This window comes from Neopelma chrysocephalum, unplaced genomic scaffold (genome assembly GCF_003984885.1).
Source record: "Neopelma chrysocephalum unplaced genomic scaffold, ASM398488v2 Primary Assembly neopelma1_23, whole genome shotgun sequence".
Classification (NCBI taxonomy): Eukaryota; Metazoa; Chordata; class Aves; order Passeriformes; family Pipridae; genus Neopelma; species Neopelma chrysocephalum.
In genome coordinates this window covers 1,853,990-1,880,541 of record NW_020897691.1, presented here as the reverse complement: position 1 = coordinate 1,880,541, position 26,552 = coordinate 1,853,990, and the positions used below count along the sequence as shown (strand labels likewise).

The 26,552-nt window shown below is 38.4% G+C and overlaps 1 protein-coding gene across 3 annotated transcripts in view; it reads right to left on the bottom strand.

The window, feature by feature from the left end:
* PLD5 (phospholipase D family member 5) overlaps positions 1-26,552 on the bottom strand; it is a 177,040-nt gene that overhangs the window by 29,546 nt on the left and 120,942 nt on the right. For all 3 annotated transcript variants that reach the window (XM_027684113.1, XM_027684122.1, XM_027684128.1), the window contains one exon: positions 7,371-7,498. In XM_027684113.1, coding sequence (XP_027539914.1) covers positions 7,371-7,498 — 128 coding nt within the window. The remainder of the gene's footprint in view (positions 1-7,370; positions 7,499-26,552) is intronic.

Below are 26,552 nucleotides of genomic sequence, written 5' to 3'. Positions count from 1 at the left end.
TCAATGTTAACTGAAATGAGATGAGACTTTTGAGTAAAGAACCATGTGGATTGCTTCCAATTGATTTTATCCACCACAAGCAAACAAAGGCTTGCTTCTCCAATATTCCCACAATCCTAAATTGCCCCAAACCTGACCTTTTAGATGCACCTCTTAATACTTGAGATACCATCATCTAGCAACTTTTGTCATCTCAGAGTATGAAGACAAGGAGTTTAGGTTTTGTCAGTCCTTTTGTCACAAAAGACAAGAGGAGGGGAAGGTGGTACAGATGAATTCAGACATTTGCTTTTGTCTCCTTTTTTCTATGTTAAAAGGAGGAGAGCCTGAACAACTAGATTGCAAGACCCATTATTTCTCAAGCCAGTTCTGTCCTGCCTAGTGATAACAGGCAAGATACACAGCAACATTTCAGGCACTCTTGGAGACATCCTGCTGCAAGCCTTCCTACAGCTAAGTTCAAAAAATTAATTCATACTGAGCAAATAAAATATTGGTTCATCAGTTTTTACTTAAAATTGACATACGCAAAAGTGTGTCTTTTGACCAACTAAGGTTTTGTAATTTTTTCCCTTTTCTTCCCTCTCCCCCTGCCATGACTATAGGTTGGTCAGAATCCAATATAATTTCACTGTAAATATGCACTAGATTACTCATATTTATCAAAAAAAGCATAACTTTGTTTATCAGATGCTTAATAAATCTTTTTTGAATAATTCTCATAACTCTCCATCTCAGCTAATTTGATGTTTATTACACTGAATTATTAACAGAATAAATGAATCAGGCAACTTATTCCTTATTCTTCAAGTGTAATTGATAATTCATAATTGCTACAACTATCATGTGCTGTAGGAGTAAATCCTAAAGAGACAAGTATGTTTTATATACTAGCAACCACAATGGACAAATAGTCCACAGAGAGTTTCTCATTCATGCACTGTCACGTCTCACCTTCTACAGTATTTTGACCCTTTTGTGAATTTATTTAACATCTTAGGTCCATCAAGTAAAAACCTATCACCTCAAACAAAACAGGTCTCTATTTCCAACCTGATAAAAAGTGTTGAGACAGTTTATCTAATTTTCTAATTTCCTTAAATTATGCAGATACAATTGGTAGTTTCTAACTTGTAACAACAAGAGAGTCAGAGGAGGATGGAGAGAAAACTGCCTAAAAAGGAAATACTGTTGTTTAGTGGTCCTGTCAGATACTCAGCTGTCACACGGGACACTTTAGAAAGTGCTCCAAGGCACTGCTCAGCGTCAGCAGGGACAAATCATTGATCTTTTGCAACAGAGATGATCAGATAAACTTCTACTAATTCATTTCATGGAAGGTCCAAAAATTCTACTCATAAGCCTGATTGAGCAAGAATTAAGATGTCTTCATAAATAAATACATAGGTGAAGATACCAGAAATTATTTTTCCAGTCTTCCTTCTGACAGATTTTTTAAGACAAAGAGAAATTAAATGCCTTTTTGAAGTCTTAGTTTTTATCAGTGAAACAAATCACACAAAAAATCCAAGAGAGACATAAAATTATTGGGAAAATAAGAACAAGTGCCCATGGTTATTTTTTTGTCCTTAAAAATGTATGTTTTCCAGCCTGGTTGTTTTTCTGTCCTTTAAAAATCATAATTTTTACAACCTGGTTGGTTTTTTGTCCATAAAAAAAATTACGTCTTACAGCCATTCAGCTTAAACTGATCTGAATTTAAACTAATCAGAAGAATGAACAATTCAGAAAATTGCTGGCAGTTTTTACACAGCTAAGAGAAAAAAAACATGGGTCTGCTTAGGAACTTTTTCTCAATATCAGATGAGCCAAAATTTAAGCAGAAATTTTTGAGATAATGCTTTAAGATGTCCCAGGCGAGATAGGGTAAATGACTATCTGCAGTGGATCTGGAGCTTGGGGTTGTTTAAGAACCAACAAGATGTGAGATTTTGCAACTACTTGATTATATTTCACACTTTCCATCCATACCTTCCATTCCTGCAGGGAGGTGGCTGCTGGCCCCAGATACTGAGCAGAAAATTGGGTCTGTCCCTGCTGTACAGCTGCTCACTGTTACCTCTCTCAGCCATCACCAGCCAGTGCTTTTTTTGAATCCCCAGGCTTCCATCTTCCCCATAGCTCTCTAATCTCCAGGATCTCTCCCATTTCAAGGACTTTTCCTGCAGCCAGGAACTTCACCTTCTTCTGTTTGGGCCCCCTTCTTTGCTTCAAGACCACTTCTTTCTGGTACCCCAACATCCATCCCCCAATCTAAATAGTTTCCATGCATGAGCACAAGGCCTGAGCAGCTTCCTAACTCTGTGGTTCTCTCTCATGTCTCTTCAGGAACTGGAGGACTCCTGATTTGCCACTTTCATTCAGTCCATTTGTTTACAGTCAGACTCCACAATTCCAAGGAGCAATCAGCAAGCTTCTACTTTACACCTTGAACATTCAAATTTGATCACTAACCTCCACACATACACTCATGATTTAAGCTTTTTTTTTTTTTTGCCTACAAGACAAGTTAATATTAGCCTGATTTCACTTCAAGTGAAGACAATGGGCTTACTTTTACTTGTTTCAGTAATTTTCAGTTGTAGAATTTTCCGAGAGCTGATTATTTGTTGCACATAAATGCATTTTTCTGAAGTGGTTTGACTAATCCATTACAGTTTTTTGCCCACTGGATTTGATTATTCATATGTAAATAAAACTTTTCCAATAATGTTGTTAGTATAAAGAGCTCCAGAAGTGTTTCTTGAGCTGATTAAAACTGGGAATGTGTTACAAACCTTATGCTCATTAACTGAATTAAGGAGTGAAATGCTTTTTCAAGCTTTGCTGGAACTATTGGAGAGAGTCATGGAACAAAAGAAATATATGAAAATTTTTGTTAACTATTGTGCTGTATTAATATTATGGATTATAAAAGTTGTTATATAACAATTTTCTTTTATTAAGTATATTAATAAGCTACCTAGTCAAGGAACTAGTAACTACAATATAGCACCATAGCTAGCTATCACGATTGTTATTAGTTCAAGCCATAGGCAAAAATTAATCAGTATACATACCCAATTTTAGGCATGTTTGAGTGACCTTATTTTTCAGCCAAACATTTTAACACAGATGCATGTATTTTGCAGAAAAAAAAAATACTTCAACACATTGTTATCTTAAATATATACCTAAGTAGGTTGCACAGCTATGGCCGAAAGATGTTCCTTGGCTTGTTCAATGGTCATAAGAACAACTTCTTAGTAGGTGAGAATCTGGGAACTCTCGGAAAATACTTTATCAATTGCATCCATTACCAAATGCATGTCAGTGAAATGCAAGATCGAAGTTGTACAGTTGATCACATACATCTCCTACATGAAATAAAAAGTTCAAAATGTAATTTAAAATGTTATCTTAATAATTTTCCTCTTCTAGTGCCCCCCATAAATGACATTTTGAAGTCAGAACGGCACTGCAAAGAACAAGAGAACATCTCTCCAGATGTCCTTCATCAAGCTGGTAAACTTGTAAGACACATTGTTTATACAAATTTGGCATAATTTAATCAGTTTATAAAAATTTACAGCAAGAAAATCTTACATAGCTTACTAGACCTAAGAAAGGGGTAAAAACTCTGGCTGTTCATAACCCTCAGTTTTCAACAGATTATGTAATTGGCAATATTTGGCTATATTGATAACAACAGATAAAGATGCATCCCTGACACAAAATTTAGACCTGTTTGAAGAAAAGATCAAAATATTTCACTATGAATGAAAAAACATCCAGTTTTTGTAAAATCCTGTTTTCAGGGACTCTAAATTCCATAGCCTGTGGGGTTTGATTTCAAACTGAAGCAGATCGCTGGCATACATGATTTCAGCCACAATTATTAGTTTTGACAAACTGGCAATCTAACTGAAACACAGTTTTACTTGAAAAGTAAGGATGTGTTCTCAGCCTTGCCCATAATTTCAAAGCTGAGAGTCTAGCAAGTATTAAAACTTTGACAGTGGAGGCACAAGGATATATGCAACTTTAAAGGTTATTCCTAAGTAATAAATGCAGCATATGAAAATCTCTCCTTGATGTGAAAAATTTGGTTTTAAAGAAAATTGCTTCTTGTCAGTGCTGGCAAGTCAAGAAAATGGCAACAAAACTCAGTAAGCTTCATATGAGATTGATCTCTAGTGTCAAGCTTAAAAACAGAGAGAAGAATTCTCCACAAATATTGCAAAACCAAAGCATGTAAGTCCTGATGTTGTTTTCCAAGGAGCTGTTAAAAGTTAAATCACTGTTTGAGCTTTAGATCTAGCCTCATAAGAGACAAATTATGCTAACAGATTTAGTTATTTTTTTTTTAGCACCAGGCAAAGGGACAAAATAGCAATAAACCCCAGTCATATCTTCTGCAGTAACTTTGTGTAAATACTCTCTAGCACATTCATATGTCAAATGCTCTGTACTGCTATGTCACAGAAGCATTTCTACATCTTAGGCCCTTAGCAAGCAACATGTAGGTCTACTCTGGAACTAAAGCCCAGGGTGAGGTATCATAGAGACCTGCTGCATCTTTAGTGTGGCTGCCATACCAGCAAAGCAGGTAGGTGCTCCTGTATGAATTATGCAGTGTACTGGCCTGAATTATGCACAGCACAGAGGAAGCAATGCATGCAGAAAATACAGGGGAAGGCATGTGAAAAGATATGACAACGAAGTACAGTTAAAATCTGAAGCTTTTCATTACACTTTATATATTATTAGATGTGAAAATGGATGCACTCACATAATTTACACTGGAACTGTGCTGCTAAATAATGAGACACTGTTAGCTACAAGGTGACTTGCTCACATTGGGTATTTTGTTGAGTGAGAAGATAACTGCTGTGCTTGACAGGCCATATGTTTCTAGAATAGGAGAGATCTACTTTGTTCTGTGATTTGCTGTCAAGATCTAGTAATACTGGCCAAAGTGGCTTGCTGATTCAATAATCACCAGTTCTGATACTCTGCAAGTCCGATGAAGAGACCATATTCAACTAATCAACAGCCCAGGCTGTCTTTTCATGGTCCTTTCTCTGCAGGCAAAACAGGATGCAATGGGAAACATGCAGTGGCATCTGCAGCGAGTCCCCTCTTGCTGCAAAACTGCAGAAGCCCTATCCCACTACTGCAGGCAGGGCAAGTGAAAGGACATGGGTCAGGACAGGCACTATCTGCTCCGCCATTTACCAGGTACTTAGTCCTTAGTCATTTAGGCTGCTTTGAGAGAAGAAAAGAGGGACCTGGTTCCCTCATTTGCACCTACACTGGGACTCTGGTAATAAGAACCCCTGGGAGATGTGTTTCCCCAGTGAGGGCTCAGCTCACCGTGGGTTTTAAGATTAGGTCCCATGCGTGTGCAAAGCATTTTGCTTAAGGAAAGCACTCAGAATAAAATGACAATAGTTCTAAGCTTATTTTGTTTCTTATGTGAAAAGTTCAAGACAGATTATTATTTTAGGAAAGCATATCAGATCTCTTTGACAGGTGCCCTGATTTATTAACCTGTGACTCTGGAGTAAGGGAATTGGATACTCATATCTAATGTCAACAGGAGCCAAGCACCTAATTTCCTTAGGCTCTTCTGAAACCCCAGCATACATTTCTCAACTAATTGAAAGCAGATTCTCTTTTACTGTAATTCAGAGATATTTCTTTTTGCTCTTAACAAATATTCTTCTGAGCTTCATCTTATAACTACATATGAAAATATACTGTTACATGACAACAAGATTAAAAAAAATGCATGCAGAAAAGTGTGATAAAATTAACAGTGAGGAATCACATTTGAAACACTGGCCCACAAGTAACTGGCATCAAAGTTTAACGTATATTAATTAGAAGGTTTAAGATTTATTTCAACATGAGAAGACCAATCCTATATGGAATTGTAGCATCTCTGATAAAGATTATAAGTACATAAATAATAATCTGTGTGTTAGATGTGCTTCTTTTGTCCACATTTATTATTTTCACCACTACCCTAAAATATTTATAAGCTAAATAAATCCTGTGACAAGCTATTTTGTTATGACATAAGGACAGGATAGCTCATGAGGCACAGGCAATTTACATTTTCTAGACTGTCCAAAAGCCCAAACTGTATGTTCTTACATTGAGTGAAAATACAACATACTCTCAGCCAAGACTTTCTCTGGTTTGCTAACAATATCATCTTTTCTACCAATATTGCAGATTCCTTTGTAAACATTAAAAGGTTACCTTTTAAATAAATTAATATCATACGAACAGCAAAAATGCATTTAACCACTCTTTCTTTACTACAATGGTGGATTTGTTTTTATTCAGACTTTCAGTCTGTTAGCTCAAAACAAATTCAACACAACCAACACACACATTCTTCTTTACAAAATCACTAGAATCTATGTTCACAGTTATTCCTGTGCTTCTGAGAATCTGCTCATATTTAGAAAGTAAGCATTTTTACTTCAACTAATAACTACCTAGGACCGCTCCTTTTCCCCCTCTGTTGTGCATTTCAGTTACTGAGATCTAAAAGCAAAACTTTCAGTCCATAAATGTGACTGACAGCAGCCTCACACAGTCAGTGGTACAGCAAAAATGAACATGACAGCCGTTAATGATCCTGAGACTGTTGCAGAAAGAAAAAAACACATGGATACCTACAAAAAGCCAAATAAACTGCATTACTGATGAAATACTTCTCCAAAATGGTTGCAGACTATAGAGAGTGGTTGTTGGCAGAGACCTTCAACTCTCTTGGTTATCAAGAATAAAAGTATGGAATTCTCTCTAACACGTACATCTTTGAAAAACATTATACTATTTGACTCTCTGTAGCCATAAATCTCTCCCTCTCCAAAGGTAGTGAGTATTCTAGGACAATACCCACTATCTATGTGGAAGTCTTTCCAAATATTATTTTTGCTTTTTTAAACGGCAGATCAGAGGGATGAGGTCATTCACATGATATGACCACAGAGTTTCCATAGTGGTTTGTTTACCAGAAGGTTTGCTCAAATTTTTTTTTAAAAAATAAAATAAGTAAACTGGAACTTACAATAACCATCACAGAAATCGATAAAAGCAATCAAATTTTTAAAATCTAAGCATAACCATGGAAGATAGTTGTCACAATGAAAAGAAGCAAAATTTATAGTAATATATTTTTGCCAACACAGAAGAGTCATCAAAACTGTGGCAATACAGTTTTTGATGCTGGCACCTTTGACAGTAAACTGTCAGAAAAAAGAGCTATCCAAGTGGCTTCCAAACATTACTTTTTTTTCCCCCTCATTATACCCTCCAAGGGTATAGGATTACTTTTTCAATTAAATTACCTGTCCCAACGATCTCCAATCTAGGCTGGCACTTCCAATGTATACATGCTGTTTATCAACAATCCAGAAAGATGACTGAAGCCGACCTTCATTATATGCTGACATGTTCATATACAACACTTCAGCACCTAGAGATTTAAGGATAAAATAATAAATAGCATTACTTAATATAAGGTAATTTACGTTATTACAAAAAGAAACAACTTCACATTTCACGGCCTCAGTTTCCAAAACTAGTGAGGGACGTAATTAAACATGCCATTAAGGTATAAAATCAATGATAAACAGTGTTACTGTCCCACTATTTAAGAATTTAATCAACATATATTCCAGTTACGCAAAAAATATTTAATTAACACATGTTCCATGTATAGGGAACATTCCCATGCATTATAATATTTATCTTTCTTCCATTTTAGAATAAAATAGTTGATTTTTTCCCCACCATTTTTTCCATACTTTCCCAGCACTGTATGTTGCTAAAAATAGTTCATTTTTAAGTGTCTATTCTGTAGCACACACCAATTACATATTGCAATAATGACCTTTAAAATACGAATGTAAGTAAAACCCCTTCCTAAAAAGCAGCCTCTGCTCCTTTGCCCTGTGCAATGGTTTGAGAAGGTAGCTACTGTGGCTGTCGCATGGAACAGACCTGGACAAGAGGAACACGGCTGGAGAATTAAGGAGCAAGGAAGTAAGCAAAGGCCTAAAGTATGTTGAAACTGCTCTTATTCCCACTAATCTGTGACACCGAACTATCACTTTGAACTGCACAGTTTTAATAAGGATAATAGGCCACTGAAATCAAAGGAGCTACTTGTTGGCATGTTGGCTCCATCACATCACAAAAGCATCTGAATTGGCCCCATCAGTATGTTTGCAAAACTAAATCCAGAATATACCTAATATTAGGTAAGGTTAGGGTATTTGTCACACCATTGTTGTTCTTTCAGACCTCCAGTGTTAGCAAAATTAGGTAATTAATCTGAATTAATCATTGCTGAAGGTAATTTATCCACTAATCTTCACACTTCAGTCATGACTAACTGGGGAAGAGAAGTGACACTAAACAGCAGCCTGGGGGCAGTATTGGTTCCAGCCATTTGCCATTAAACATTCATGGGATCTTCAGTATCATGAATTCCAGTAATGGTTGAGTCACAACTTCAAAAGAATTCTAGAATACATAATGTATTTCTTTTCATCTAACTTCCTATTTCTGACCTCCTAAGAAACACTTGCAATTTTAGGCAACAGTTACCAGTGCTAAATAGCTCTATTTTATCATGAAAACTCTAATTTTCCCTTGAACAAATGATTCTAGAAGTTTAGACATCAAGAAAAGAAGAAAAATCAGGTAAGGTGCCACTTATCACAAGCCACCAAACAAGCAACATAGGATTTTGAGCACATTGCAGAATTTGTTCATTGCTCAATTACACTTGGTGTAATCCAGCTGCCTTTCCCTTTTTTTCTGTTTCACCCATCCACAGTTATCTATGCTTAGAAACAAAGTTTTTTTCCAATTTCCTTGGCATGTACTGCTGCTACTTTCAATCCATGCATTAATGAGCAGAACTGTGCTAATTATTGAGATAATATGTGTGAAATGAAAAAGAAATCAGAAAACACTACAGCAGGTGTTTAATGGTTTAAACTGTTTTCTGGTGAATAAACAAAACAAAAGCAACTACTATTAGGTAAGGATAGCCATTCTGTAAGGCACTAAACTTCTAGCTACTTATCCAAAAACTGTGTTTAAAATCAATTTTAACATAGCAGTTTGCCTTGATGATGTTTTCTTTCCATACATCCAATTTGCAACATTAAATACCAGTACGAATTTAACACCCACAACACACCTACATCAAATAGGTTATAAATGAAATGTTAGGAGTTTTGCATAGGAAAGATAAAACAGTGGGAAGCAACAATGAACTTCCTTCTCATAACTGAGAGCCTAAAATAAATACAATTTAAAAACACTTTTGAAATATCCAATGACAAACAAGAATGCTGATTTCCAAAGTTGTAACAGGAGACAATTCAACCAGTAATACTAACATTAAAAATAGCAGACATCATCAGTAACTTGACACACAATTCAAAAGTTGCAAAACACCAGAATTTGTTGGCATGGTTCATTCAGACATGGGCATAAGCAGTGGAATGGAACTATCTCTCTAAAATATAATCTAGGCTTCATTTACCAAAATAGTGAATATAGAAATGCAGAAGATACTGCTATCACATATACCACTAAAATAAAAACCTGCAACCCAATTTCTTTTCTTTCTGGAAACTGGTAAGGCTGAGGAAGAAGTATCTCCAAGTTAATTAAAAAAAAAGTCATGTGTTGCAAACAGCAGCTGTTGTGCAGCCTATTAATGAGCCCTTACCTTTTGATGAAAGGAAACATGTATCAGTATTGATAATTGCTTCTGTTCCAGAAGCCCTTGAGATGCTTTGTTAAAACAGGCTTATCAAGCCTTCAACACAATCCACCTTCCCTAGCATGGTCCAGGTCCCATGAGGAAATTAAATTGGACTGATCAATATGTGAAGCCATAAGAGAACTCTCTATCATGCTGCAGTCCCAATTATACAAAGTTGGGGGTCTACTGAGTTCAACCAGAAGGCACATTTGTAGGCTCAATTGCTTATAAACATGCCAAATAAAGCTAACTATTTTGTTTCATTGAAGATTAAAATGCAGGGTGAGAGCCTAGAGAAAACCAGTGCTGTCACTTAAAACTCAAGTAGATTTATCTGTCCCATAAAATTGTGCATTCTAAAGGTTGGGACAGATTATACATTTTCTGCAGGAAAAAAAAAAAAGACGACTGTAGGGATGTTTTAAGTTACAGACATTTATCTGAATACTTTTTCTTCAAGATGGGGAGGGTTTGCACACTGTATAAGGGAGATGACTGATGCAGTCTGGGATGCACAGAGGGGACTCTGCCACTGACAGCCTGGACCTTCTCCATGTAATGTGAACACAGCCCCTAGGAAGTGCCAGGCTACCACCTAGACTCTTGCTTTGTCTTATAATGGAGGAAGAAAACAAGATATCAGTCGTATTGCAAAAAAGACTGACTTTTCATCCATTTTGAAAAAAAAAAATCCAATTCCCAAAGTAATCCCAGGTAAGAAGGATGGCACAAACAAATGCTATTTATTATTTCTAGCCTTTCAACATCCTGTTTGGTCTAGCTGCCTGCCCTCAGATACTTCACTAACAGTGTCATGAAAGCTACAGGGCAAGCTTGACTTTAAGAACAGGAGTTTGAAGAGAATTGGGATTGTTCGGCCTGGAGAAGAGAAGGCTTGAGGATGACCTAATTGTGGCCTCCCAGTGCTTGAAGGGAGCCTACAAGAAAGATGGAGAGTGACTTTTTCCAAGGGCATGTTGGAAAGGGGGAAGGACAAGAGGGAATGGCTTCAAAATGAAAGAGAGTAGATTTAGATTAGATATTAGGAGAAACTCTTTACTATGAGGGTGATGAGACACTGAAACAGGTTGCCCCATCCCTGAAAGTGTTCAAGGCCAGGTTGGATGGGGCTCTGAGCAACATGTTCTAGTGAAAGGTGTCCCTGCCCATGGCAGGGAGATTGGAGCTAGATGATCTCTAAGGTCCCTTGAGACCCAAGCCATCCTATGATTCTGTGAACCTAAGGCTAGGACTTCTTTTACATATTTGAGTCTAAGCACTAAGCTGTCAGCAGGAGCCTTTAATTAAGAGCTCATCACATACACACTGTCACGAAAAACTGTATGTCATCAACACACATTCTTGGCACACTTGTGTTGAGGCATATACTAGCTGTGGATTTTACTGCTGCTCAAGCAAAGTCACCAGGCAGCTACACCAACTGGGAGACTCTTCTTCATGGGAGACTGCAGGAGCCTGGATTGCACAGGGCTGCCAGTTGGCCTCCACATCTGAGTTTATGTAACAGTCTGTAGAAGGTGCACCACAAGGCTTTGGAATGCCTGTGAGCACCCTAGGATATTGTCCTTATACAAGGGTAACATCATTGTGCCAAATCACCTCTCTGGTGGATACAATAAAGCTTTTTTGCCAAACCAAGAAAGAGCAACTGTTTAGGCTGCTATTATCACAGCTGCCTTGAAAGCAAACATGCAAATTCTGCCTGCCACAGTTTTAAACAGCACCAGTTACAGGCTAAACTCACTCTGGAGTTAGCAAACATAACGCCCAAGAAACAGAAGCTGCATTTGCTTTTACCACGGCTAAAATTGGTCTTCTGTCTTCACAACTTTCTTGTTTTCACTATAGTGTTTTTAAAACTAGAGAGAATGAAAAATAAGGGGAAGAATTCAAGGAGTTAAAGAAGACACAGAGTTATCTGGGAAGTTGCAGCAACAGTGATGGGCAATACACAAAAGGCAGAGCAAGGATGAGAAAAGCACTGAGAGCCCTGACCTCATCAGCCCTGACAGTAGGAAACAGTGCTGCAGCAGAAAAGAGGGTGGAGAGAGATGGAGACACATCATCTGATGACACATATTGGGAGTCCATTGTGCAGAGCCCTAGGAGAAAGGTCATGGAGCCAGGCAAGGTTCTGCTACCTCCTGCTAGGAACAGGAAAGTTGTAAAGGTGGAGAACAAGAACAGGGGCTTTTGAATGTCTCTCCTTCCCTGTTTTGGGAAAACAGAGCTTGTCAAGTACAGGCTTCAGATGTACAGCAGATAAGGGAGGGGAACACATTGGGGCAGGGGGAACTAGGACAGGGGAGTGGGAAGGTTGTAGAGGGATCACAAAGGAGAAGGGACCGCAGGGTACAAGGAAGCGCTCATATATGAAATGAGTTTGGCCAGTGAAAGTACCACTGCTTACAGCTCTCATATATTTGCAGTTTGAACCTAACAAATGCACCTGCACATCCAATCCACTGTGCATCTTCCAGACACTGTTCCCCATGTCACCACAAAACTGGCCACAGGAGAAACAGCTGCCCCCCCCTGCTTACCCCATTCTTGTCATCCTCTCACGCTCCTCATCACTGTGTCCATACACTTTGCTTCCAGCACAGTTTTCCCCCTCTCCTAATTGTGTGGGTTCCCAAGCAAATACTCTAAGTGACAAGACCTTTGAAAAGGAGTCTGAGAATGTGAGCTGTGGCCTCTTTGTTTCACCCCACTGCTGACAGTCACTTGGCACACATAGATACATATTTTTATCTATACTTTGGAGGGCACCCTGAAGTCAGAGTCAAGAGCAGACTTAACTAGTCCATACCAAGCTCATGCCCACTTGAGAACAGCGAGTGCTCGAGCAGCCTGCATGACACCTTTCTTGGCCTCTCTGGGGGGCTACCACATGGGTAGGAAGCAGCATGTGCAGCACTTGCCATTGTGCCATAGACCTTCTGTATTCTTTCAGCTAAACTGCATTTTCAGATCAGTATAGATGCAGTTAATCACCATGTGCTTACTCAGCAAGTTCAACAAAAGATCCTTTATTACCCATAGGTCCCAAGCTTATTTTTTAAGATACAATTTGCTCATTAGGATATGTATGTGTCCACATATAGAACATAAAGTGAATGGCTCTTTCCCTATATTTTGCAATATACACTTTCATTTTATTCATTTGCTTCTGAAAACAAGCCTTAGCACAAAGTACACCCATGAATAAAAATAATTTTTATTCCACTGAGACAGAGATCCAGAGTTTTCAACACAAGTGGTCACAAGCAGCAGAGGAGCTGTCTCATTCGGGGCTGACATGAGTGACCCAGGCAGAGGATATCTCCCCATGAATTTTCATGCTTTTTTCTCAACTGACTGAAAGAAGTATGGAGTTGTTCCAGAAGCCCCATTAGTGTGACCTGTCAGCACTCAGAGGAGGACAAGTACAAATCAGAGGAATGCACAACTTGACAATAAAGTTATTTTTACTAAGTCTCTGAATGATTAAAAGACAAACTAGACTATTTATTATTTCTGTGCTCTTTATGGAATATTGGGTCTGAAATGTAATTTAAAAGTCTGCCTGGCCCCAGAAAGATTCATTATTCAGATTTATTTTAAAGAGAGAACACTAGGGGACTGTGAGGGAAATCTTTGATGGTAATACCTTAACTTTGAATCAGCCATTTTATTTACATTGCCCTCTGCTTCTCACACACACATACCCCTGTCCTTTTTAAAAGCTACCAGGACTGAATACTGCCACTCTGGGATTATGTGCTATTCATCAGTCTAAGCCCACAGTAATTTAAAAAAAAGCCAGCGTGGAATAAAAACCTTGCTGCTTTTTCTTTAGCAGCTCTATATTCAACTGTCACACATGCAAAAAATGAAATCATACTTACTCAAAGAGATTACATTCTAGCACAAGTCCAAGTAATCCCCAGAAAGCTTTTGCAATACAATTTACATTCACACCACCTTAGCTTGCCTAAACTGTTGCATTCAAACTACCTGCATGACAAACACTCACTCCCAATGTACAATCAGCCATTAGCTATGTGCATATGCAGCTTCTCAAAATAGCACTGGCTCCCAAAAGTTAATGCTGTCTTTAGGAAAACTGGGCTGTTTCTGATGTAGTGTTTTTCATTAAAATTTACTGTAATGCTTATTGTCTTATTACAGCATCTGAGGTCACTGACACAAAGGAATTTTGAGGAAATCAATACCCAGGAGAGGAACCTGAAGCTCCATGAGCCCCTCTTGTCTCTCTCTGTAAAGACACGGGTCCCTGCAGCACCCACTGGAATTGCAGTCGATGGGCTCACATGCTTGGGGCTGTGGCGTGGGTGGTTCAGGGGCAACAAGCAGTCACTCTCTGCCTCCTACGTGCTGCCACCACTCATCTCCACTGGCACGCTCCCCAGCCAGCTCACGTGTCCATGTCTGGCTGGAGCTTGGAAGAAACACTGCTACAAGAGAGCTCCCCTAAGCAGACAGGCTGCAGTCAAGGATCTCCCCGTGGAGCTGAGGATGTGAGAAGAGAGAGGTCTCCATCACTGCCAGCTGACTTCCCAGCCCCCTCTCCAGACAGCTTCTTGCCTGGCTCCCTTCCCTCCCCAGCAGACTGTAAACACACTGTTGGGCTTGGCTCTGTCCGGCACAATCAGGGGGAGCAAATACCCTCTGCACTCAACTATTGGGTTTTTTTTCTCTGTTTTTAACTCATTCAGTGGATTAAAATAATTTCTGTAAAGCAGTACAGCCCCAGAAACTGCTCTATCCACACAGCTGTGGAAACCAAGATCTGAGTATGGGGACAGGAGAGGGCAGGAAGAAAAAGAAAGAGTATAAAATAAGCATTTAAAAACCCAGCTCTCTGAAACCAAAGTATTACAGAATTAAAACTGGTATGTTTAAAAAAAAGGAAAAAAATCCGCACCAAACCACAAAACCACAACACCAACACCTTTCCCTCCAAGTGATCAGATGAACAGATCCCATCTTCAGCAACCCTTTTCCTTCCCTCCACCACCTCCTCAGCTGTGCCAAAGTAGCTTTTTCAGTGTCCAGGGAATAAGCTAGATCAGAAAATCGATACAGGTTAAAAATAACTAGGTTGTTTCAAATGTAGAACAATTCACTAGTCCCGCTCACCACGTGGCAGTAAACAATTTTTCCAATGCAACTGAAGGCACAGCATGTGGGAACCAGTGGCTGTGGCTGGGTGCAACAACATGCAGGAACTGCTTATACCAGTGCTGCCATTTAAAGGTACACCCACGTATTCTCAGTCTCCATTCGTCTCAAAATCAGGCCTCAGAAATTTCAGGTGGCAAGCTCCAGTATTTGTTCGCCTTTTATCTTGTATAACCATTTGCCTCATGCAAACAAAGCAGATAGGAGGGCAATGCTGGCATTTGCTTGGGATGACATTTCCCATGTGCTTAAACAGGGGTCCACACTGACACAGAAGATCCAGAAAAGACCCATCAGAGGACCCTCGTGTGTGCAGAGTTTGCTCACTGGATGCAGAATGGTAAATTTTTGAGAACAAAGGAAAGGTCGGAATTAATTTCTTCTAATTGGTTGTTTGACTTCAGTGACATCTTGGGAGCTAGTTAGTTCCTAAAGTAACATTTATGTAAATACTCTCTTACAGTGGCTTTGAAGGTGTCAAATGCTGGCCCTTGTTGCTAGTCCAAATAATGAAAACCCCGATTTCTCAGCTAAGTACCCAGCTGTAGCTGGAGTGCAGCATAGGAATTTTATAGCTCTCACCCACGTGAATGTATTTTGTGCTGCCTGCTGGGCCCTTTCCATTTACTCAGCAGAGAAAAACCCCAGAAATATAACCAAAGTTCTTCCCACCCCATGAGAAAAAAGGTGAGAAAAAAGAGAGGTCTGACAGTGTTTCTTTGTAATACTTACCCACCCAAATACATCTCATTACTAATTCACTGGCAAAATGCCAAGAGTCAATCCCAAATTCAACAGCATAGCGATAAAAAGTCTCCTCTTTACTCACAGAATAGATACAGCACCAGCACACTCTATTTGAATGGAATCATAGAATGATTTGGGTTGAAAGAGACGTTAAAGGTCATCTAGTTCCAATCCCCCTGTTGTGGGCAGGGACACCTCCCACTAGACCAGGTTGCTCAAAGCTTCATCCAACCTGGCCTTGAACACTTCCAGTGCTGGAGCATCCACAACTTCTCCGGGCAACCTGTTCCAGTGCCTCACCACCCTCATAGTTGTGTGGGTATGTTTTTTCATCTGAACAGAATTTTAGATTGCAAACAAGGAATAAACTCATACGACTACAGATCTCTGGTACTTCCAAAGATGAAAATCCAGGGCACCACAATGTCCTTGAGAGGCACATGCTGCCACCAGTAGAAAATGCAAGCAGCCAACACTACAGCTCACTACACAGAACAAGACAGGAAAGGAGATATGCTTCAACTCTACACTTTCCCATCTAGATTTGGCCTCTGAAGTCAGTGATTTCTGTACTATATTTGCTATAGAATCCCTTACTGTTTAGGTCAAAGTTTAGGACTCCCATTTTAGCCTGTCTTTAAAAACAAAACAATTTAGTCTGTGCATAAGAATTTAGTGTAAATTAAAAAGCTCCAAACAGCTTTTCCTTTCCTTCTAATAATTTTGTTGAACGTAGCAAACATTTCCTTCCTCTTTTAACAAGTGTTGCTGCCTGATGTAGCAAACCTGTGAAAAATTCTCATTTTATACTGCCTTGACTATGATATCAGTATTTTTCAATAAAATTTTTACTACTTTTTGAGCTATTTGAGGTATTTCATATCAATAGTCATAGATTGTTTTGAATAAAATTTTGAATAATGAGAGCACTGATGATCAGTTCAATTCTTTCCCCTTAGCAGAACTCAGCATTCCTCTAAATAGCCTTTTCTGAGTACAAATCTGTTTTGAGAGTCTGATGATTTGGTAGAGTCTGTAAGAGAACTAATGTACAACAAAGTTTTCTAGAATATTAAAAAAAAATTTCCACATTTTTTTTTGCCCTTCATTATTGGAGAGTAGGCTGCTCATTTACTAGACAAAGCTATAAAAGTGATTGCTTCAGAGATGGGGAAAAGTAATTTTCTTACTTAGTTGATTCAGGCGACAAAGGATATTACTGCTTAAAGGAAGACTATAATACAGACAGGAAAAGCACTAATAAAGCTGGGTTGTGGCCTTCTTTCTTTGCCTAATTATAATTGCATACATTTTTACTATAAAAGAAAGCTATTTTAAATATAACAGAGATTTGTAAACTTGCACACGGCTTACTCCACCTCTCTTCAAAGACCCTTTCCTTTACTTGGATTAGCACTATGAAGTACTAAATTTATTTATATACTTTTTAGATGAAACATCCAAGAATTCAGGGACATTTTTTCATCCTAACATATGAGGAATTAGAATCACAACCTTCTATGAATGAACAAGACAAAATCCCTACCAAGAAAAATGCAGTGACTATGTATCCCAATCTCTCTTTTTAACTTAAGCAATATGATTTCATTCTGATATTTATATATTCTAAAACCATCAGTATTGGCAATAGTCATTTCTAAATGTGCTGACTAGCAATAACAACACTTGTGCATCATTCTCTAAATGTGGTCCTCAGACATTTGGAGCTCTGCTTTGCGTGCTGTTGGTTTCCTTCCCGTGAGGGAGGAACCTCAATTCTAGAAGGTAAGAAAGCATATTGCAGGGCAGAGAAAGAGGTGAGGATGGAGTATACCTCACCACATGGCTACTGCTTTTAATTTTTACAGTATCTTCATAACAGAATTTTTTTATTTTGCACTTTTCATTAGCTGATTCTCTGAGCAGCCCTAGACTATTATCTGCAGGCTACCAAAAGCCAAGAGCACCAGCTGACCTGGCCATGGCCATACAAGAAAAACAGAGGCACAGCCAGAAGTAACCTGCTGCCAGTGGAGAAGCCATTTCCTTTTACTACTTATTCTGCCTTCTCTCTAGCATCTTTTTTTACCTCTTTCCTTTGATTCTATGCTGTTATCCCGGCAAGTTGGCCTTTGACTTTTCTATTTTTTTTCCAGCTTGTTCCTATCTGAATTCCAATTATTTTTCTCTCCATCTATGTTGTCACAAGCCCACCAAGAACATGCGCTACCTTTGGACAACAGTCTGTTCTGATCTTTTCCTAAATTAATTACTCACTTTTCAGTTTCTGTCCTTCTCTTTCATCTGATTCATTACTCCCTTCTATTTCACTTACCCCACTACTTTCCCTTGGCGTCATTCTTCTTCCCTCTCTTTGACTCTCTTCCACTTCACACTCAGTTCATAATTTTACGCTTGCCCCTGCCTACTCATTCATTGTTTCATTTATCATATATATCAGTTATTCATTTACTCCCCCACTCTCCAGTTACTTGAAGAACATATTTTATTTTCTAACTACATAAGCATCATGATATATTCTCAAAGCCTTTACGAATAAATTTGTGTGAAGGAAAACTATATTTTCTTAAGAATTTTAAGGCTAACCACAGTTTTGGGATACCCAGATTTGTCCTAATTTAATTTAACATGTTCTAGAACTTCTGCAGGTATTAACTCATGATATACATACCAAAAGCAGACAAAGATTGCTGAGGGTTGTTGCAGACTGGGACTCTGGGAATTTCTTCTTGCATTCCTAGTCCAAACAACAAATGAAGCTGAGCTTTTTCTTTGTTACCACAGGTCTAAGTTTCGTGAAAGACACTTCTACAGCCTCTTCTTTTATCAAAGTAAGCATGTAGAATAGACACTACAGCTCTGCTGTAGCACATTGAAAAGTCTCATGCTTGACTCACTATTGTTCTGACCAGCCTGTCAGATGCATTTTTGAGGGCTTCAGCATTCTGGCTTGGTCACCCAGATACTTCATATATTAAAATGGAGGCATTTTAAAGAGCCAAATGGACATGGCCTGATGTCAAAAGCAGAAAAATCCACACAGTGCATTTTTGAGAAAAAATAAAAAGTATGTGAGGAAAAAATGCTTTAATTTGAGGAAATACATAGGGGATACAAATAAGTACCTTGTAAGTTAGCAGCTTTTTAGCACAGATTGACTTTCCTCCAAACAGCCTATTTGAAATGTAGAAAGCAAAATAAAAGGAAGCCACAACTTCACAGATGCTATGTTATTAGCTAGGTGAAGGACATGCACAATATACAGTCAATAAAAGTGACAGCACTCTGAAATAACAGAAGATGTTAGTGTTCCAGAGGGACTAGACCACATATATCATCTCCTTTCTCCAGAGTAAATATCAGCAACTATCTGTGAAGGACAGGAATATAGGTATATTACTCCCCTGTGACATTTTGAACTTGTGGAGAACCAGGTCTGTAGGACTTCTTTATCTTCTCCAAACCACACAGGACAGACAAAATTAGCTCGAGGACAATAAGAGACAGAGATGGACCAGTTCAGAGCCATCTGGGATGACAGCAGGTACAGGACAGGGGCTGTGTAACTGGACTGCTTGCAGTTGCCCACTGAGATCTCAATGAAAGCAAGACCAGAAGGCAGCACATGCACTTCAAGTCCCAGTAATCACATCATGGACTTGTCTTTTAGCTGAGAACAGCTGCTCTGTGATCCTTTGCTTAGGAACTGTTATTTTTAAAAGCTTCTAATTACAACCACCATAGTGTTCTTTTGACATGATTCTGAAGCTTAGTATAGGTATTATGTAGTCCTATAACTCTGCTGGCACTTCTCTCCGCTTTATGCAAATGACTACCGAGATTAAAAGCATCAAGAGCAGGGATCTGTTTTGTTTTGAGTCACTGAAGTCACTGTCAATTTCTGCGCTACATAATTACTAATATTTACACACTGTATATAGTTAATATTCTGTCCAAAGGAAAGAATGACTCTATAAGGGCATACAGTAAGAGATGGAAATGATGAAGAGTAATGTAGAGATATCAATCTAGGAACTTCGCTTCCAGTTGAATTCCTTTAGAAGAAGCTTAAATTAAGCTTTCCAACCACTAAGCTGTGTAAAAATTCTTAGCACATCAAAGTGCTGTACAAGCCTACGGTTAATTGGAAAACTGCTATAAGTGATTATCAGAAAGATCAGTATTTAGCATCATAGTGGCAAATCCTTGTTAGAAAGATCACGCTTGGTAACTGATGTTGTATAAACCAGCAAGATTTGATCACATGAGTTTACTTAATGCTACAACTGTGTTGTATGCAACAACCCAAGATTAGGCACAGTTGAGTAGCCTTTCCAAAGTGTTCATCAAATGAAAACCAAACAGTGTCACTCAAAGAGTGTCAGTTTGGTTTGAACATTTATTAATGCCCTTAGATGTTTTTGGCAACTTCTTATATAACTTTGAGTCCACAATAATTTAATCACAGGTTTGAAGCAGAAATATTAATTTGATTGGCCTAAGCAGCGAAGAAGTTAAAAGAATGTAATACGAGTGTCCATGTCATCTCACTTCAGATGATGGTCTTCTCAGAGCTGCCCAGGTTTGAAGTTACACTCCAGTCTAGACGACATAAAAAACTTGAACAAGGTGAGAGACAAAACATTCAGCATCACTGAGAAGGCTGAACCCTGCTTGCAAAACAGTAGCAACAAAAAATATACCAAATCGTACCAGCGAGAGTGCTGTGACTGACCAAAGCACAGCACTAGGAAGACAGTCAGGCTTAAAGTGGATATGAAATATGTGAAAATCACATGAACTGACAAAACAAAATTGACCTAAAATAAATTAACCTGCTTTCCTTGGACTCCTTTGTAGGACCATTCATCTCTTTTCAGGATGAGATAATGTTAGTGCTTTTGTATATAGGAGAAAGCATGGGGTGCCAAAATTTCTGCAAAGGGAGTGCAGCTACCTAACAAATGCTTTCTGAGCTCAGATGGCCCCGGCAGCTCTTACCATCTCTTTCAGTAACTGTAGGTAGGAATTTGCATACTATCCATATGCTTTAAAAATGTCACAACTAATTTCTGCTAATGCCATCCGTTACTGACTCCTCTGTACTAAACCATGTCAGCGGCTCACAACAACTACTGCCATACAGGAAAAATCCATTCTAGCGTGTAAACTGTCAAGCAAGATTTGGAGATGATCCCGGTGGTACTAACCTGCTATACTGGACCTGACTAGTTACTACCAGACAAGAGCACTCTGGCTGTTCACAAGATGGCTGGATTACAAACACTCCTAGTTGTGCTGGAGCTTATTAAATACAAAAGTGCCCATTTCTGCCAAATCCATGAATCTACACACATTAGTAACAGACTTGAGTGAAATGACATTTGCAAACTGAAATTATGTACTTAAATACTGATCAACCATGAAAGACCTTTTCTATTACAAATTTCAAAGCTGAAGAATTAGGATACTTTTTCTACTAAACACCTAGCATCTTAAACATGCCTCACAGTACTTGTAGCCTTAATTCATCAGGAAAAAAATTTATTATTTTTTACCTATGCATCTTTGAAAGAGTGACTACAGATAGTGAAAAGCATGTGACCAATATTTCATAATGCAAAAGTACACATTATCAATTGGAAGGTACTGTCCTTGGGTACACAGCTATTCCTCTCGGCAAAGGCATTAATTTCTAAATCTACAGACACAGATGCTGTAGAGCTTAGAATTAGAATTTATTGCTTGTATATCTGGCTCTAATAGACACAGAATTTTTGGCTTAAGTGAACTTTTTTCCCTCTCCCTCTTTGCAAAAAAAGCCAGTGCAACCCAAGGGCCTGGCTGCCTTCAGAATTTAAATTATAGTGAGGATTGTTTTGGTTTGGTTTTTTTCCCTCTATTGGCTGCGGATGTGACAGCCTCATACTGCTAATTCTCTCATGCAAGGCAGGCCATGCCTAAATCTTTTTAAAGTTAGTGTACTTCAGACTCGTAAGAGAAAATAAGCTTTTTCCACACTGTGATTGATAATGGTGTTCAACATGGAGATATTTGTGTGTCCAGTGGAAATTTTATTCCCAGATTAGGCATCTAGTTTCCTGTAGAACCTACATTAAAAATTGGATTATCACCAGCTTTTTTTTTTCTGAGTTGAAAGACATCCAAACTAGGCAGAAGAGAATGCCAATGGAAGGTATGTTGTTTACCCCTGCCCCTCATTTGGAATTGCACAGAAGGATCGATTCTTCAATGAAGTTACAAAATCCTGTCCTGTAATCAGAACCTTAAAATAATTCTTTCACAAATAAAGGCAAGATGTTTCTTTCAAAATAGCTATGGTGGAAGTAGAAGGAGCAGAAGAAGACTAGTGACTGGAAGACAGGTTTCTTCCATCCCAAAAGAATGTGTGACTACTACAGCCATCTTTAAATGCAGACAGAGATTAAAAGATTTTCTGCAAACTATTAGAACTCAAATAGGAAGGACCAAGGGGGCACCATTATAGAATACCCTCTGCTCTTCCCAAACCCTTGAGATCACAAACTCAGTTTTAGGAAGTTTAAGATGTTCAATGCTAGCCTCAACCATTTGCTTTCTCTCAGGCGCCTGGTAACGTAGACAGTTCTTCCTCAAGTTGGTAATTTAGAAACCTTCAAACAGAGCAGGATTTTCAACATCATCTTCTGCAGCTCAGGCAGATGTTCGATGTCAAAGACATTTGATATATGTCTAAAGACTCCCCACTTGTTCTCTTCAGCCATGTTTCATAAGGTTGGATGTGGCTTACCTTTCATTGTAGGATCTAGCTCCCCAACTTAAACAAGTAAGAAACATTGCATATAAGTTCTCATGAGAGTTAGGCATAAAACCAGTGTTGAACATTTCCTTGCTATCAAGGTGTTAGTGGATGCGTGCACACTTTGCAACATAACAGACAGCTCAGGTGCCTAAACAGAAAGATGTTTCTCCAAAAGAAAAACCTAGCAGGAGTTTCTGCATGTTAGTGTTGCCTAGATGTTAGGTAGCTACCTGAATGCTTGAATCTCTGATACAAAGCTGGTACTTACTTCTTTCCTTTAAGATGGGATGCAACTAGTTTTGGAAATTCAGCTCAGTAATTCTCATTATGCGGAACTCTGACAAAGTTACTATGCATTCTAAGAGGTAAAGAACATAAGGAGATCTTCCATCTTGGAATTGGCTTTAAGATTGCTTGTAACACGCTAAAGTCGTTGGGAAAATATCAGGAAACACCCTTCAGCAGCAACTAATAAAAACTAAATCAAATCATGCATCTGCTTTGTTATGGGTACCCAAGAATATAAAATAATAATAAAAAAGGAACAAGGTCTGATTCATAATAAATCAAAACATAAAAGTAAATTTAAAATCAGATGCCAAAAGCCTTGCCAGTGCAATTTTCACAGGCTGATATTCATACACATCACATATTTTCAAGTGTGACTTAGGCAGAGTCTTAGAAAAATGTCGACAATTAAAATCTGAAAGGAATGGAAGAGATTTCTCCTCCTCTGTTCACATCCACCTTTAGCTCTATGAAACTCAGATCCAAATTACTTGATTCTTTTAGGAGGACTCACCCTTAGTCTATAGGTCCTCTCAAAGTATCCCCCTTACTTGTTTCTGAAAAACCATAGGGGAAAAACAGTCTATTTTTGGTGCTGTTGCAGGATCTTATCCCATCTTCAACACTCTTCCCTCTCACAGTCTTGGAGAGTCCAGCCTAGGAAAGTGATGAAGAAAGCAATGGAGCTACAACTCCACTCAACGGCTTATATAAAACCAACAACTGAACTTCAGCTGTCAAGGGCACTCTTTATGCTCCAATGGAACATGCATCAAATAATATTATTTTTATGGTACATTGTGCAGAAACTGGCCATCTGGACAGGCAGAAATCTCTTCAAGATCCAGCTTCAGGATTCTAGCTTGCCATTATGGGAATGGAGTGTATTTTCTCTTTAGTCTTTGCAGTGTTTTTACATTGATTCTCAACATTATCTTCTCATGAAGAGGAATTAAAGGTTTAATAAGAATCATGGAAAAACCTAAGTTAGATCACCTGGCCCTCAGAAGATCATCTGGGCCAGTATTTTGTGGAAAAGGGAGTCTAAATGAGATTATCCAGCACCCTGTCTAGTCACATATTGGAAATCTCCAGTGATGAGGACTCTACCTGAGGATGGTTGTACCACTGAGTGATTGTTCTGAGTGTAAAAAAAATTCTTTTTTTCTTATGTTGAGAGGAATGTCCTCAAGCACAAAAGTTTATGTTCTCCTTCCAAATCATTATGGAACTATTAAATTCAGCTTGAAACCAATCTAGACCTTTCCCAAGCACCAGAGCTACAAGGCTACTCTTCACAGGGGCTTGTCCACTTTCTTCTTAAAACTGCCAGTGACAGCTCTTTTCTAATATGTTTACAGTCCACTTTAATTTTCATTAATACTGAAACCAAGTATTCTGGGCTGAATGTAAATCAACGCCCTCATGGTTTGCTCTACTAACGCTTTCACAAAAACACAAGTTGTCCAAAATCCAAACATTTTTTAGTCCCAATTTAAACTTACCATGAAATGCCCTCTCTTACTCCTATAGCTTTATCTTTTCCAGAGAAAATGGCAGTTTCTCCCAAATGGGCAACTCCAGATTCCTAGAGTTTGCAGTATACAAAGGTTCTAGGTTAAAAAAAGTGCTCAACTCACAGCTTTTTTCATAAGGAGAAACTGCTCTGATGTTCCCAGGTGATCTCCATCTTTCTATGGCATAACAAATCCTTTTCAGTTCTTCTACAATATGTTAAAAATGACATAATTTTCCCGTTCCCCTACAGGTAGACAGGGAAAGGGAACATGATTTTGGGCAGAGGTAAAAACTTGTCCCACAAGCATCACACCTCTAAAACTATACAGCACCTTAAGTATGCCAACAGAAGCAGACAGAATATGGACATAAATCATCTGATATATAAATCATATTCACTATTGCTGTCCATTGGGCTATACCTACATTAAAACAATACAGGAAAATACAGGAAACCCCCAAAGCTCCAGAAGTTCTTTGGCATTATGTGAACTCTGAGCTTTCTGGTGCCATGGCAGATTAAACCTACCTCAACTAGGTTCCAGTGATCCTACCTCCCTTGTCAACCCTGGTTATGTGTTTCCTATCTCTGTGTTGTCCCCAGCCTTTATGCCTGTGAGAATATATGCTGAGTAATGCAGAAATGTAACACAAAAGACAATTAAGCTAGCCAAAAAAAAGGAAAACAGTCTGTAGCCAAATCAGCCACCTGGCTTGTCTTACCACGTGGTCACTGGTGCAAAGAAGAAGGCAGGGACAACATATAATGGGGAGAGCAAAGAGGAGGTTGGGATTGTGCAGCTGCCCAGATATAACCTGATTTAATTTGTCATGAGATGGTATCTGTTATGGTTTGTAATCTAAAGCGCACAACTAAATGCACAAAAAGTTGCTAGAGCTCCACTTTCTATTCATTTATTTGTCACCCTGCAATATTATAACTTTTTAGTTTCTCTGTTTTGGTTGTATCTGATTAAGAGAGTGTAATCTTGGGCAAACGTGCACAAACTGCTCAGTGAATAACAGCTGCACATCAGATCTAGTTATTTGATCCTTCCCTATGACAATAATCCAGTTTCACTGCCAACATTCAACAGCTATTGAGTTAAATGATTTTTTTTCTTTAAATCACATTGTGACATGGACAGACTCCTCCTCAGTGCCAGCACTGACAAAACAAAAAACATTCCTTGCAAATATATCAAAAATGCTTCATAGAAAGAGAATATTAGGGAAAAAAGCAAATAGAAAAGGAAGGAAGCAATGCAAATTGAAGAAGGAAAATCCATTGGTATGTCTTATAATGTATGAACACTGTCAGCTAAAATAAGATCATAATTAGCAAGGGATTTAGATTCTGTATATGTAAGAAACAATACAACAACCTGCTAATTGGAGACAATACTATTCAAATGTTACTGAGGAACAAAGACTGGGACATAATTATGTGTAAGGAGGGGGAGGGTTACAAGGAATGTTTCAATCTAGTAGACTGAGCTACAGCTGAGAAAAGGCTAAAACAATAACCTTGAAAACAAGCATTAATAATCTACTGTCACAGCACAAAGAGGATAAAGAAGAACGTTTCTTTACACAATGAGCCAAATTTTGCCTACAGACAGACTTACCTTTCGCAAGAGACTCATACACATATATACATAGTATTCATATACATATATCCTATAAAAATAACATCATAGTTTATAGTCTGTTAAGTAATGATTGTGACAACACGAGCTGGGAGAACTTACATATGGTTGATTTTTTTAAATTGTTATATACTTTTTCTTTTTTATTGTTACTACAGAAAACAAATGCTGAGGTCTGGCTTCTGGTGCCTGTGCTGCCATTAATAATCACTGGTTGTCCCCAAGAGACAGAAACAGCAAGCAACCTCACACAACAGTGATGTTGTAAAAAGAAATTCATTAATACTGTATTTGCAGGGCATGCAGATACCACAGTGAGAAGCAGCATGGAAAAGCCTATGAGGAAATTAATCATTTTGCATTCAGTGCAGGATCTGGCAGATATGCAATGAAGAAAGCCTGGAGACATACATTAAATATGAAGATAAAAAAAGATTCTAGCCATTACCAGCAGAAATAATATCCCCTGTATGAGCATCAACTGCATTAGACATTTAAATGTTTGATGTAT